Raw genomic sequence first — 14542 nt, forward strand, 5'->3', positions numbered from 1 at the left:
GGTGAAAATCTGAAGGCTCCACTGTGTGTGCACGTGTGTGTGTCTCTTTTTAAAAAAATGTTCAATTTTCACTGAAGAAATTCTTGAAAATCCACATGAAACAAAGTAGGAAATGCCACTCTCCTCATCTCAGTAGTAACAGCTTTTCTGGGTATGTCCTTCCTCTGACTCCTATCCATGAGTCCCAGGGCTGGGACCAGGTACAGCGACACGTGCCTGCAGCCTGGAGTTAGCAGCAGAGAAATGCCAGTGGCCAGCCCACAGGAAGGACTGTGCTCAGAGCCCTTTATTTATTTTATTTGAGATGGGGTCTCACTTTGTTGCCCAGGCTGGAGTACAGCAGCAGAAACATGGCTCACTGCAGCCGCGACTTCCTGGGCTCAAGCGATTCTCCCATTTCAGCCTCCCGAGGAGCTGGGACCACAGGTGCTTGCCACCACACCCGGCTAATTTTTTTATTTTTTGTAGAGACAGGGTCTTACCATGTTGCCCAGGCTGGTCTCAAAATCCTGTCTTCAAGCGATCTTCCTGCCTTGGCCTCCCAAAGTGCTGGGATTACAGGCATGAGCCACTGCACATGACCAGCCCAGAACGCTTTAAAGAGCAGCCTGTCAGACACCTGAGGTCAGGAGTTTGAGACCAGCGTGGCCAACATGGTGAAACCCCCATCTCTCGTAAAAATAAAAAAATTAGCTGGGTGTGGTGACGGGCACCTGTAATCCCAGTTACTCAGGAGGCTGAGACGGGAGAATGGCTTGAACCCAGGAGGCGGAGGTTGCAGTGAGCCGAGATCGCACCACTGCCCTCCAGCCTGAGCAACAGAGCAAGACTCTGTCTCAAAAAAAAAAAAAAAGGCAACCTGTGAGCTGTGGGTGAGTGAGGTCAGCACAGCTAGAAGTCAGACACAAGGAAGAACTTCCCGCCTAGCAAGACTCTGATACCCTGGAGCCCAGAAGGGACCAAATGAGCCGAGCTGTGGCTCAGAAGCCTCTGTCCCTCCAACCGTGATGTTGGCTACCTCCCACAGGTACCACATGGCTTACCTCACTGATGCCGCCTGGAGCCCCATAAGGCCGGCCGTTTTCTTTACCACCAAGATGGACGGAACCCTGGACATCTGGGACTTTGTGTTCAAGCAGTGCGACCCCGCCCTCAGCCTGAAGGTCACGCGCATATCCCTCCCCGTGCATCCCGGTCCTCAGGGAGCCAGGCTCCGGCGTGGGTGTGAGTGTGGGGTACTGTGAGCACGTGTGCAGTGTGTGGCCAGGTGCGTCTGGGCCTCTGTGGAGGAGCCGTGTGCAGGCTGACTGCAGAGATTGCTTTGGAGTGCGTGCTCCTACAAAGGTTAAGGGGCCTGGGGGACTTGGCACCCCGGTGGCACAACAAAACCACCTGGGGGAAATTTAAAAAGAAACAAAAGCAGGTACCTGGCATCTCCTGCCCACAGGCTGATTCCTTCAGAGCCCCTGGTGGTTGGCTGCTGGACCTTCCCCTTCATGTCAGGGCGGCCAGAGCGGAGCCCTGCTGGCTGGGGCCATGAAAGGGTGGGGGCGTTAGGGAACCACAGGGTGACCGTAAGGCAGAAGTGAAGGGGTGGGGCGGGAGATGAGGCAGGGAAGCCAGGGACCTTGACAGCCAGTCTCCGAGTTTGAACTTCATCCTGTGGGGCAGAAGCGTCCCTGAGGGTGTTTGAACAGAGCCAAGTGGCTGAGCCTCCCCAGGGGCCAATTAATCAGACACATGTAACTTTGCTTCTCTCTCCTCTACCTGGGTCTGCCCGGCCCCTTCAACAGGTGTGTGACGAGGCCCTCTTCTGCCTCCGGGTGCAGGACAATGGGTGTTTCATCGCCTGTGGATCCCAGCTGGGGACAACCACCCTGCTGGAGGTCTCGCCTGGGCTCTCTACCCTCCAGAGGAATGAGAAGAACATAGCCTCTTCTGTAAGCACCGCATGCCTGGGGAGAACCCCTCCAGCACGTCCTGACCTGGCCCCACCACAAAGCAGGCTGGTCAGAAAAATAGATGGCCCCTCCCTCCCACCCCCTAGGACATGGGTGCACATTTCTGGGGAGGCAGTGCAATATGCTGACATGGGCTCCATAAATAGGTGTTGGCATGTCCATTTGCCCTTGCTCAACTGCTGGGCAGCTAAGTGGGCTTCAGTTAGTCACTTCACTCTCCAGGATTCAGTTTTTTTTACCTGTAAATCAAAGAGGTTTGACTTGGTCAGTTTGTCTAGTTTCAAATAACCCTTTTTTTTTTTTTTTTGACAGAACCTTTCAAATGAAGGCTTAGTATTTTATTGTATTATATTGTATTTTAATTTAATTTAATTATTTTTATTTATTTATTTTTGAGACGAAGTCATGCTCTGTTGCCCAGGCTGTAGTGCAATGGTGAGATCTCGGCTCACTGCAATCTCTGCTTCTCAGGTTCAAGGGATTCCTCTGCCTCTGCCTCCTGAGTAGCTGGGATCACAGGTGCACACCACCACTCCCAGCTAATTTTTGTGTTTTTAGTAGAGACAGGGTCTCACCATGTTGGCCAGGCTGTTCTTGAACTCCTGGCCTCAAGATGATCTGACCACCTTGGCCTCCAAAATTTTGCTGGGATTACAGGCATTAGCCACCGTGGCTGACCTAATTATTTTATTTTATTTTACTTTTATTGTATCTATTTATTTTATTTTATTTTGAGACAGGGTCTTGCTTTGTTGCCCAGGCTGGAGTGCAGTGGCACAATCATGGCCCACTCAAGCCTCCACCCCCCAGGCTGAATTGGTCCTCCCGCCTCAGCCTACCTAGTAGCTGGGACCACAGGCATGTACACCATGCCTGGCTCATTTTTTAATTTTTGTAGAGACAGGGTCTCCCTATGTTGCCCGGGCTATTCTCAAACTCCAGGGCTCAAGCAATTTTCCCACCTCAGCCTCCCAAACTGCTGGGATTACAGGTGTGAGCCACTGCGCCTGGCCTGAAGGCTTAGTAGAATGCCAATAGAGAAGCCAGATGGAAGGGGGCTTGAAGAAGGGGACTGAGATCCATTCCTACATCCTTTCCCCAGTGAGCAGCCCTGTAGGCAACTCCCCAGAACCATGGGGAACACTGTGGAATTGAAAACCCCTAGTGCTGGGGCCAGGTACAGTGGCTCATGCCTGTAATCCCGGCACTTTGGGAGGCCGAGGTGGGCGGATCACCTGAGGTCGGGAGTTCGAGACCAGCCTGACCAACATGGAGAAACCTCGTCTCTACTGAAAATACAAAATTAGCTGGGTGTGGTGGCGCATGCCTGTAATCCCAGCTACTCTGGAGGCTGATGCAGAAGAATTGCTTGAACCCAGGAGGCGGAGGTTGCAGTGAGCCGAGATCACGCCATTGCACTCCAGCATGGGCAACAAGAGTGAAACTCCCTCCCAAAAACAAAGCAAAACAAAACAAAAAAGGAAAACCCCTGTGCCTGGCTGTGCCTGAGACTGGGATCTCACTATTGAGCTGGTCCTTGTTGGGCCAAGTCTGCCATATTTCATAGCCCCAAAGGGTGCTCTTCCGTCTGTGGTCCTGCAACTCCACGCTCCTTGGCATTGAGTAACTCAGCGTCCCTGCTGCAGCCTTCCAACCCCAATATTCAGCCCTCCTTCCTTGACACCAGCCCTGGGTACAGACCTCTACAGTACAGGGACTGTATGGAGAGCGAGGAGGCTCAGCAGAAGCCCCACCTGGCCCCTGCACTGGAGTCGCTTGCCGTCCCGCCCTCTCCCGACCCGGCTCTCTCTGTCCCTATGTATGCAGATGTTTGAGCGTGAGACCCGGCGAGAGAAGATCCTGGAGGCCAGGCACCGGGAGATGCGGCTGAAGGAGAAGGGCAAGGCGGAGGGCAGGGACGAGGAGCAGACGGACGAGGATCTGGACATAGACCTGGAGGTGCTGGTCAGCAGGGCTGAAGAGGAGTTCTTCGACATCATCTTCGCAGAGCTGAAGAAGAAGGAGGCAGACGCCATAAAGCTGACGCCAATGCCTGTAGGGGCCTGGACAGGGGTTGGGTGGGTTGGGGACTGGGTGGGAGACATGGCACTTGGGTTCTGCTTCTGCTTGCTGACTTCCTGGGTGACCTCGAGCAAGTAGCCTTACCTGCTGGACCTTAATTTATTCACCTGGCGAATGGGAAGAATCATTCCTTTCCTTCCAAAGAATCTTAAGTCTCCAAACAGACTTCAGGCTCCCAACAGGCAGGAACCATACTCCATGCCTCCTGGTATCCTCCCTCCCTTCCTCCCAGAGAGGGCACATCTTGAACATGCGTGTTGAGTGACTGAACGAGGGAACATGTGTGTTGAGTGACTGAACAAGGGTCCTAGAGGTAAGTGAGCTGTCAGAGAGGAATGGACCTTGAGACCCCTGGAGGGAAGGGCTGTGACATTAGCGGTGTGCACATCATGCTGGCTTACCCAGATTTGGTGTCAGGAGTGTGACCTGTGGTCAGCTCATCTGCCCATGGCCCCAGCTCTAAAGCACTTTCTAGCTGTATCACGTGAGCTGGTCACTTCACTTCTTGCTTCCTTCATTTCCATCTGCAAAATGAGGAGATGTTGCTATAAAGATGGTGTCTAGTCACCTTCCAGGCCCTCTTTTGTACCAGCAGAGAGAGGAAGAAAAGACATTGTCTGTCTGGGTCACCTCCTTTAGGCACCACAGATAAGATGCCAAGGTATGAAAGAACCAAAGAGCAGCATGGAAAGGAAAAGAAACAGTGGGTATATGCCAGGATTTACCCTTATAGGCAAGACTGGCTGCAGACTTGGGGATTGGGGGCACTGCAAAATGAAAATGTGAGGGCCCTCATTTAAAAAGTACTAAGAATTTTAAAATGGTGACACTAGAGCATTAAACCAAGTGTGGGCCCTACTGAGATAGGGTCCAGTGTATTTGCACAGAGCACCCACCCATGACGCCTGCTTGCAAGAAGAGCTGTATGGCAAGTTCTTGGCCCCTGATAGAGTGGACAGAGCGAAGGATGGCACATGAGCACACAGAGAAGATAATTGGTTCCACCTTGTGACTTCTTTCCTCTTCTGCCTCCCTCCCCCTTGGTCTAAAGTTGTGATTTCCACAGGTGCATTTTGCATTTGAGGGTACTTGGTTATGAGATGTTTTCTTCTCACACTGGGTAATACAGGTGGGGCAGAGAGCTCCCTCCACTTCTGGTGGAGGCAAAACTAGAATCCTGGATTCTGATGCCTTGTCCAGGGCTCCTCCCACTCACCACTCCTGGCCTATCCAGCCCTGTGGAAAGCAAAGATGACACTGGCCACCTTTTACAATGCAATGGTGGCTGGCAGGCACCATGCTTTGTGACATAAGTCCCAAAAGGTGCTTCTCACCATGGCTTGAACATTCTACATGAAGAAGTTGAGCCTTGGAAGGGGTTCAGGTTCACAGAACTTGGCCCCTTCCTCTTCCTGCCTGCCACACACTTCCTGTCTCTCTCTTAGTCTGCAGTTGGCCCAAAACACTGGTGGTCATAAAGTACCGTGTGGTACTGAAGCCGTTTTTTTGTTGTTGTTTTTGTTTTTTTTGGTTTTTTTGAGACAGAGTCTTGCTCTGTCGCCCAGACTGGAGTGCAGTGGCCGGATCTTAGCTCACTGCAAGCTCTGCCTCCCGGGTTTACGCCATTCTCCTGCCTCAGCCTCCCGAGTAGCTGGGACTACAGGCGCCCACCACCGCGCCTGGCTAATTTTTTTGTATTTTTTAGTAGAGACGGGGTTTCACCGTGTTAGCCAGGATAGTCTCGATCTCCTGACCTCGTGATCCGCCTGTCTCGGCCCCCAAAGTGCTGGGATTACAGGCTTGAGCCACCGTGCCCGGCCTGAAGCCATTTTACATAGGCTGGGTCCTTATGCCCACTATTTCTAATCCTGGCCACAGTCCTGCAAGGTGTCGCGTCCTCTCTATGGGTGAGGGAGCCAAGGAGACTCGGAGGAGCTAGCCCGAGACCTCCCAGTCTGCACATGGCAGAAGCCAGGCATGTACACAAGTCTGCCAGATTCCCCCAGTTCTGCCCATCTTCTGTACTGGCTGGACCCTCGCCAGCCACAGAGCTGGCACCACAGGTTCCAGAGTGCTCAACGACCCAGGCTTCAGCCATTTGGCTGCTTTGGGCCTCGTGGGGTTCACATCCCAGGGGAGTGGGGAAGGCCTGCCCCCCACCAACACCAACACTTCTGTGCTGTCTTTCCCCTGCAGCAGCAACCAAGTCCAGAGGAAGACCAGGCAGTGGAGGAGGGAGAGGAAGCAGCGGGGGAAGGAAAGAGTGAAGAAGTGGAAGAAGATTTAGCCTAGAAGTCAGCCTTCGACTGCGGCGCTGTCCCTGTGTGCCTTCCTTTCCCACCTCTTGGTATTGCCCTGCTCTCACAAGTGGGGGGCTGGGCTCCCCCTTAAAGCAGTACTGGGTGGTGGGTGGGGAGCATCGGGCCCTGACTCCCACCCCTACAAATCACTAGCCCCCACTGACTCACTGGGCACTGAGTCCTGAGCCACCCCTTGGAGGGAGGGAAGGGGCAGGGCTTGTCCCGGAGCTGGCTGCCCCCTTGTCTCAGCCGTCCTGAGCCCACCCCAAGGCCGAGGCCACCTTAGTCCTGGCCCTGGATGTTGCCTGGGATTCAGCTTCTCACAGGCTCCCCAGCAATCATTTTTGTTTGTAATCTTACAGACCCTCAACCAGACTTGCATGGCCATGGCAGGGCCTCAGGAAGACCTTCGGGAGCGGGGAAGGGTTTCTCCTCCATGATCGACCCTCCTCGTCCACCTACAAATCAGGGAAGTCTGTCCACTTTGAAAATGCCTTTCCAGGCAGTTCCCTGACCATCTGGACACATTGCCACGACAGGAGCCTCCAAGTGTGTGGGAGGGGACGGGCGGGACGAGCTTGGCTGTTCTGCTGCAACTGAATGCTTTCTGTTATCCGAATTCTTGTAAAATTAAATGAATCATAACAATGCCATGAGTTAGTATGTGTGATGCATCCCGCACCCAGAGCCTTTGACATTAACTCGTGTAATTCATTCACGACATCCCTGGAACTGTGTGCTCCTATCATTTTTACACTACACAGGAGGTTCCAGGAGAGGTACAGGGACATGCCCAAGTCTCAGAACTTGTGACTGGGCACAGCGGGAACGGGAGCCCAGGCAGCTCATTCCTGACCCTGCCCACAGTCATCAACTGTGGGCCAGAGGCTGCGCAGGCCTCTCGGGGACTCCAGGGTGGGAAGTGGGCTGCCCTGGGGGTGCCCTGAAACCACAGCTCAACAGAGCAGTCAGTGACCATTACCAGAGACATCAGGAGGTCAAGAGGGCACCTCAGTGCCAGCCTTGCATGAGGAACAATGCCCTGACCATCATCATCCTGTGGATGGCAGGTGACCTTGGCAGGGACCCAAAGTGCCCTTGAAAAATGCCTGTGTTGGTTGGGTGTCGTGGCTCACGCCTGTAACCTGAGCACTTTGGGAGGCCAAGACAGGAGGATCACTTGAGCCCAGGAGTCAAGGAGGATCACTTGAGACCAGCTTGGACAGCATAGTGAGACCCCCATCTCTAATTTAGAAAAAGAAAGAAAAATGCCCACGTTAAGAATCTCCTTGGCTGGGTGCAGTGGCTCACACATGTAATCCCAGTACTTTGGGAGGCCAGAGTGGGAGGATCACTTAAGCCCAGGAGTTCGAAACCAGCGTGGGCAACATGGGGAAACCTCCTCTCTATAAAAAATACAAACATTAGCCTGGTGTGGTGGTGCACCCCTGTAATTTCAGCTACTCAGGAGGCTGAGGTGGGAATATCACTTGAGCCCAGGAGCTCGAGACTACAGTGAGCCACGATTGCACCACTGCTCTCCAGCCTGGGCAACAGAGCAAGGCCCTGTCTTGAAAATAAAATAAAATGGCCGGGCGTGGTGGCTCACGCCTGTAATCCCAGGACTTTGGGAGGCTGAGACGAGTGGATCCTGAGGTCAGAAGTTCAAGACTAGCCTGGCCAAAATGATGAAACCCCATCTCTACTAAAAATACAAAAAAATTAGCTGGGCTTAATGGCGCATGCCTGTAGTCCCAGCTACTCGGGAGGCTGAGGCAGAGGATCGCTTGAACCTGGGAGGCAGAGGCTGCAGTGAGCTGAGGTCATGCCATTGCACTCCAGCCTGGGCGATAAGAACGAAACTCCATCTCAAAAATAAATAAATAAAATAAAATAATCTCCTTGACGGGGGACCCAGGGCCAGCTGCCTCTCATACCCAACGAGAAAAATTGAGTTGTCGACTGTGGTTAACCTTGATAAAAACAATCTCAGGTTATACTGAGTGCTTGTTCTTCACAAGCACCCCAGGAGTGATCTCACTATCTTCAATCCGCACATTATGGATGTGGCAGGTAAGACAGAGAGAGGGGGTAACTTGCTGAGTCTAATGGGAGTGGGTGGCAGAGCTGAGACTTCAGCCCAGAGTCCCAGCCCTACAGCTTACACCATGCACACTGCACTCCCGGGACCCTGGTAAGAGTAGTGGGCTGGGCCATTTCCGCTCCCTGTCATTCCAGCATCAGACAGAGGGGGCCGTGAGAGGCCAGCAGGCCCCTCATTGTGCGGGTACACACAGAGACCCAGTGCTGTCCTCGGGAGTGCCCTACTTAGAGCAGCGATTCTCTACTGGGGAAGATTTTGCCCCCAGCAGGACATCTGTCAGTGTCTGGGGACAACCGGTGAGGGGAGTGCTCCTGGCATTGAGTGGGTAGAGACAGGGACCCTGCTCAGCATCCTGCATTTTGGACAGCGCAGTCACGGTGGAGAGGACCAATTTAGAGAAAAATCTACCCAAGTGGAGTGTCCCAAGAGAAAGTACGGGCTCTGCACACGCTAACCTGAGCACACTGAAGGCCCTGGTAAGAGACTGGCACCGTGAGCTCGAACGCAGGAGGACCTTCTTTCGCTGAACTGGAATTTTGGCCTTTGGCTCATGCCTGCAAAAGGAGGCCGCCTACTGGAGTCGGCAGGTCCCTCGTGGGTGCAGAGAATGCCACCGGGCAAGCACAGCATTTGAAGAGGCATTTGAGGAGCGGCTGTGGAAGTGGAGAGGAGAGCCCCGCAGATGGCACCCGGCAAAGGGCAGCACGAGCTCAGTGGGTGCGGTGTCAACGCTGCCAACCCGCACGATCACCTTCACTGACCTCCCATGCTGGCCTCACCGGGAATCTGTAGGAGGCAAAGGTGACTGCTGGCCTGACGCAGTGGCTCACACATGTAATCTCAGTACTTTGGGAGTCCAAGGAAGGAGGATCACTTTAGCCCAGGAGTTCAAGACCAGCCTGGGCAAACTAAGGAGACCTCATCTTTATGATATATATGTATATTATTATTATACATATTATACATATATATTATTATATAAAAATTATTTTATACATATATATATATTTTGCGACAGTTTCCCTCTTGTTGCTCAGGCTGGAGTGCAATGGCGCGATCTCAGCTCACTGCAACCTCCTCCTCCCAGGTTCAAGCAATTCTCCTGCCTCAGCCTCTCAAGTAGCTGGGACTGCAGGTGCCCGCCACCACGCCTGGCTAATTTTGTATTATTAGTAGAGACGGGGTTTCACCATGTTGGCCAGGCTGGTCTCAAACTTCTAACCTCAAGTGATCCACCCGCCTCGGCCTCCCAAAGTGCTGGGATTACAGGCGTGAGCCGCCGTACTCCACCTATTAAAATTGTTTTTTTTTTTTGAGACGGAGTCTCGCTCTGTCGCCCAGGCTGGAGTGCTGTGGCCGGATCTCAGCTCACTGCAAGCTCCGCCTCCCGGGTTCCCGCCATTCTCCTGCCTCAGCCTCCCGAGTAGCTAGCGACTACAGATGGCCTACCAGGGTCAGCATCCAGAGACCCCCGGGCAGCCTCTCTGTGTGCTGAGGTCCTGGGGGAGCCTGCAGCACTGATGGGAAGTGTAGATAGAGGCAGTGTTTTCATGGCGTTTCCAGGCTGGAAGTCCGAACCCAGCTCAGGAGCTTGCCGTCCGGGTAACGTTGCCTACACTCAGCCCTGTGCCAGGCACCGGCCACGAGTGGAGAATAAACCAGACTCAGGCCCCGCCTCCCAGAGCCTGTATACCAGTGGGAGGCAGTGAAAGCTGATAGATAGGCAGATACCTACAGAACGACAGTTGTGCAAAGTACATGTTAAGAATGAGTACAGGGTGCAGTGAGAGGGATAACAGGAAGAACTAACCTAGACTCTAGAGAAGAAGGAGCTGGCCAGGAGGCCTCCCTGAGAAAGCGACAATGCAGCTGAGACCTTAAGAACAAGCATGAGGCAGAGATGTGTGTACACATGCAAGCACATCTGTGTGCATGTGTGATGACGTGCACATCTGTGTGGAGGGGCACCCCAGGCAGGGCAGCTGCATACACAATTCCGGAAGGAGGAAAGAAGCCGGTGCTGCTCTGTTTGACCAACAGGGAGACATCAGTGTGGCTGGAGTGAGTAAGGGCTAGAGCCTGGAACCAGCCAGGGACAGCAAGAGTCCGCTGGGGCAGGGCTTGATGTCAAGGATTTTAACCTTGCTCCAAAGATCACTGAGAAGCACGGGTGTGGTTTGATGAAGCATTTGCTGGTGGAGGAAGGCCTGGAGGGAGGAACCTGGGGGCTGGTTGGGAGCACACTGTGGTGTCAGGCAAAAGAGATGGCAGCTTGGAGTGGGGTGATGGCCACGGAATTACTTACCTCTCTACACCTCTGCTATCTACCTTCAGGAATATTTGGGCGAGTAAATGAAATAACACATGAGCCACTGGATTCAAACGAAGTGCTCAATAAACGTCGATCACCTCCCTCACTTAGAAGCATCTGACGACCACCTGGGACAGCCCTCATGGCCGGTGGCAAGTTCTAGGTTAGTACGAGGAGCTACTAGAATGACTTGTGAATTTGTTTATTGGGGTCCTTTGAGCATCTGCACCCCAACTTTGGAAGAAGATGCTGGGGCTTCAGAGAAAAGTCCTCAATCCATGCTTCGTTTTCCCAATAACTCTCTTCCATTTCACCTCCCGCGTCGTAGCTCCAGGAGCCAAGCCTGTGAGTCGCCATGCCCAGAACAGGAGGAGGTGGGACTTTGCCCAGGCTGCCCCAGAGCTCTAGAGGGCCAACGGGCTTTAGAAAGTGCTCAGGGCTTATCAAAACCAGTGGCTTCCAACGGCAGGTGGGTTCGGGGGGAGATGGAGAATGTCATATATCTCTGATTGAAAATATCAGGCCGGGCGCAGTGGCTCACAACTATAATCCTAACACTTTGGGAAGCTGAGGTGGGTGGATCACCTGAGGTCAGGAGTTTGAGACCAACCTGGCCAATATGGTGAAACCCTGTCTATACTGAAAATACAAAAATTAGCTGGCCGTGATGGCACATGCCTTTAATCCCAGATACTCAGGAGGCTGAGGCAGGAGAATCGCTTGAACCCGGGAGGCGGAGGTTGCAGTAAGCTGAGATTGCACCATTGCACTCCAGCCTGGGTGACAGAGCAAGACTCCGTCTCAAAAAAGAAAAAAAAAAGAAAAGAAAATATTGTTGCTACTTGGAGATGGTCACCAATGCCATCTACACTTGCTTTGGCAGCAACAGCCTTCTTATTAAGCAAGAGAGGTTTTGCCCATTGGAGTGAGACCGGCAGATTGCAGGTGCATGCTAAACCTTAGTTTCCTGGGCTGAGGTGAAGCTGAGGCTGTAAGTCTTCCTTCCTTCCTTCCTCCCTTCCTTCCTTCCTTCCTTCCTTCCTTCCTTCCTTCCTTCCTTCCTTCCTTCCTTCCTTCCTTCCTTTCTCTCTCTCTCTTTCTTTCCTTCTTTCTTTCCCTTCCTTCCTTCCTTTTCTTCCTTCCTTCCTTTCTATCTTTTTTCTTTTTTTTTTTTTTCCACAGTCTCACTCTGTTGCCCAGGCTGGAGTGCAGCAGCACAATCATAATTGATTTGCAGCCTCAACCTCCTAAGCTCAAGTGATCCTCCCACCTCAGCCTCCTGAGTAGCTGGTACTAGAGGTGTACACCATCATGCCTGGCTTATTTATTTATTTATTTATTTATTTATTTATTTATTTATTTATTTTTAGAGACAGCTTGGTGGTGGGAACAGGGGCGGTCTCCCCATGCTGCCCAGGCTAGTCTCAAACTCTGAGCTCAAGAGATCTTTCTGCCTCGGCCTCCCAAAGTGTTGGGATTATAAGCATGAGCCATCACATCTGACTTAAATCCCTTTTTTGACGAGATGTCAGGTGTCTGCAAGGATCTTAAATGTCTGCATGTGGGTCTAAATCAAATGCTGTTGCTGTGTGTGGGCAGGTTCGCTTGAGTAGATTTTCTCAGTCATTCATTGACTAAACTCTCACTAGACACTGTACTGGAAATACCAAGTTAAGAGCCAGCTTGGCCGGAGGCGGGTGGCTCATGTCTGTAATCCCAGCACGTTGGGAGGCCGAGGTAGGCAGATCACTTGAGTCCAGGAGTTTGAGACCAGCCTGGCCAACACAGTGAAACCCTGTCCCACTAACAATAGAAAAAATTAGCTGGGCATGGTGGCGCATGCCTGTAATTAGCTGGGACATGAGAATCACTTGAACCCAGGAGGCAGAGGTGGTAGTGAGCCAGGACAGTGCCACTGCATACCAGCCTGGGAGACAGAGCCAGCCCCTCAGCTGAGACAAATGGACGGATGGTTCTGATCTCCAGTGGTGAGTGCTGTTACAGAGAAGTACATAGGAAAAAGGACCTGGGCCGAGTGCCGTGGCTCATGCCTGTAATCCCAACACTTTGGGAGGCTGAGGTGGGTGGATCTCTTGAGGCCAGGAGTTTGAGACCAGCCTGGCCAACATGACAAAACCCCATCTCTACTAAAAATACAACAATTAGCCAGCATGGTGGTGCCTTCCTGTAATCCCAGCTCCTCAGGTGGCAGAGGCGTAAGAATTGCTTGAACCCAGGAGGCAGAGGTTGCAGTGAGCTGAGATCACACCACTGCACTCCAGCCTGAGTGACAAAGCAAGACAGAGGAGACAGAGAGGGAGAGAGAGGGAGAGAGACAGAGAGAGAGAGACCTAATCCAGTGGGATTCAGGCTGTCACCCCTGTATTTGTCAGGACTCCTGGTCACATGTTTCAGAGACCCACGCTAGCTAAAGCCAAGAAAGAATATTTATTGGCTCAGGAAACTTGGAAGACCAGGGCTAACAGCTTCAGGTGTGGCTGGATCCAGCAGCTCAGATGTTGTCATTTGGTATCTCTCTGCACAGCTTCTTTCTTTGCCTCAGTTTTATGCACTTCTGCTTTAGTGAAGCTGCTTTCACTGGATAAGGGGAGGAATTAGATATGACCCCCCCCCCCACCGATTTTAGTCATCTCAGCCAGTAATCCCAAAGGCAGGAGAGAGCTCCTCCCTCCCAGTATAACAAAATTCCAGGGAAAGGCTCTGATTGGCCTAATGTGGGTCATAGCCCATCCCCTTGAACCAATCATCATGACTACGGCCAAGCCTGGTTCTCATGCCTTCTGCCATGGCTGGGAGTGGAACAGGATGCTGTGATGGGCTCCACCAGAATGACAAGGACTAGAGAAGAGGCAGTTCCCCCAAGGAAAGGGGAGGTGACACGTAAGATGAGCTTGGAAGAAGGAGTTAGCCAGATAGATAAGTGGAAACAGACTTCCAGGACAGAGTGGCAGGAACAAAGCCCAGGGAGGAGAGAAGAGCTGCTCATGCAGAGGACTACACGTGGTTGAGCATGGCCAGAGCAAGGGTGGTAGGAGGGGATGAGCCAAGAGGAAGCAGGGAAGGCTGCAACTACAGGCTAAAAGGCCAACCCCAAACAAAAAGCAATGGGGCACCATGGCAGGATTTCAGGTAAGGTCATGACACCCATCAGTCCTAGAGCAGTGAGGGAATGGAGCCAAACTGGAGGCAAAGAAATCAGGGCAAGGGACCAGGCAGTGTACGTGGTCACCCAGTTGAGAAACTGTGAAGTCCCAGGCTGCAGGCAGCAGTGATGGGAGTGGAGAGGAGGGACAGGAACGGGTTCCAGGGCAGGACCAGGATGCAGAGCACACGGACTGAGCATACACCAAGTGCCTGGGTCTCTGCCCGTGCAAGGCTTACTTTGATTCCGGCTCTGTAAGGGCATAACGAGAGTTCCATGGACCAGGAGAGGAGGGGTCTGATACAGAGGATGAAGAGAAATTTGACAGAAATAAGCTGGAAAGAGTATACCAGGTTGGAGGACTGGCATGAGCAAAGGCCCCGGTGTAGGGCCTGGTTCTAGTATACATTTGGGAATAAACAAGAAGTGAAGGTGAGTGGAAGGCCAAGCCCACAGAGCAGAACGAGTTTAAATGAAGCCGGGCAGGAGGCTGAAAAGAAGGTTGTGGAGAGTAAGGTGTCTGCCTTTACTTCTGTGTTAGAGAACATAGAAGGTCTCTGCCTGTCAGATCTCTCCCCTTTCAAAGGTCTCTGCCTGTCAGATCTCTTCCCCTTTCAAAAG

General features: G+C 52.5%; 1 protein-coding gene across 5 annotated transcripts in view; it reads left to right on the plus strand.

Annotated features, from left to right (window-relative positions):
- DNAI2 (dynein axonemal intermediate chain 2) overlaps window positions 1–6996 on the plus strand; it is a 43542-nt gene extending 36546 nt beyond the window's left edge. For 3 of the 5 annotated variants that reach the window (XR_012426092.1, XR_012426093.1, XR_012426094.1), the window contains exons 10-14: window positions 1028–1163; window positions 1794–1940; window positions 3789–4016; window positions 6240–6390; window positions 6706–6996. Coding sequence is in view for 1 of the 5 variants with exons in the window: in XM_074020309.1 (XP_073876410.1) it covers window positions 1028–1163; window positions 1794–1940; window positions 3789–4016; window positions 6240–6335 (607 nt within the window). In the remaining 4 variants the exon portion in view is untranslated. Of the gene's footprint in view, window positions 1–1027; window positions 1164–1793; window positions 1941–3788; window positions 4017–6239 lie in introns of all 5 variants that reach the window. The other 2 variants (XR_012426095.1, XM_074020309.1) reach the window with 2 other exon arrangements.
- Window positions 6997–14542: the final 7546 nt, after the last annotated feature.

Source organism: Macaca fascicularis, chromosome 16 (assembly GCF_037993035.2).
Source record: "Macaca fascicularis isolate 582-1 chromosome 16, T2T-MFA8v1.1".
Classification (NCBI taxonomy): domain Eukaryota; kingdom Metazoa; phylum Chordata; class Mammalia; order Primates; family Cercopithecidae; genus Macaca; species Macaca fascicularis.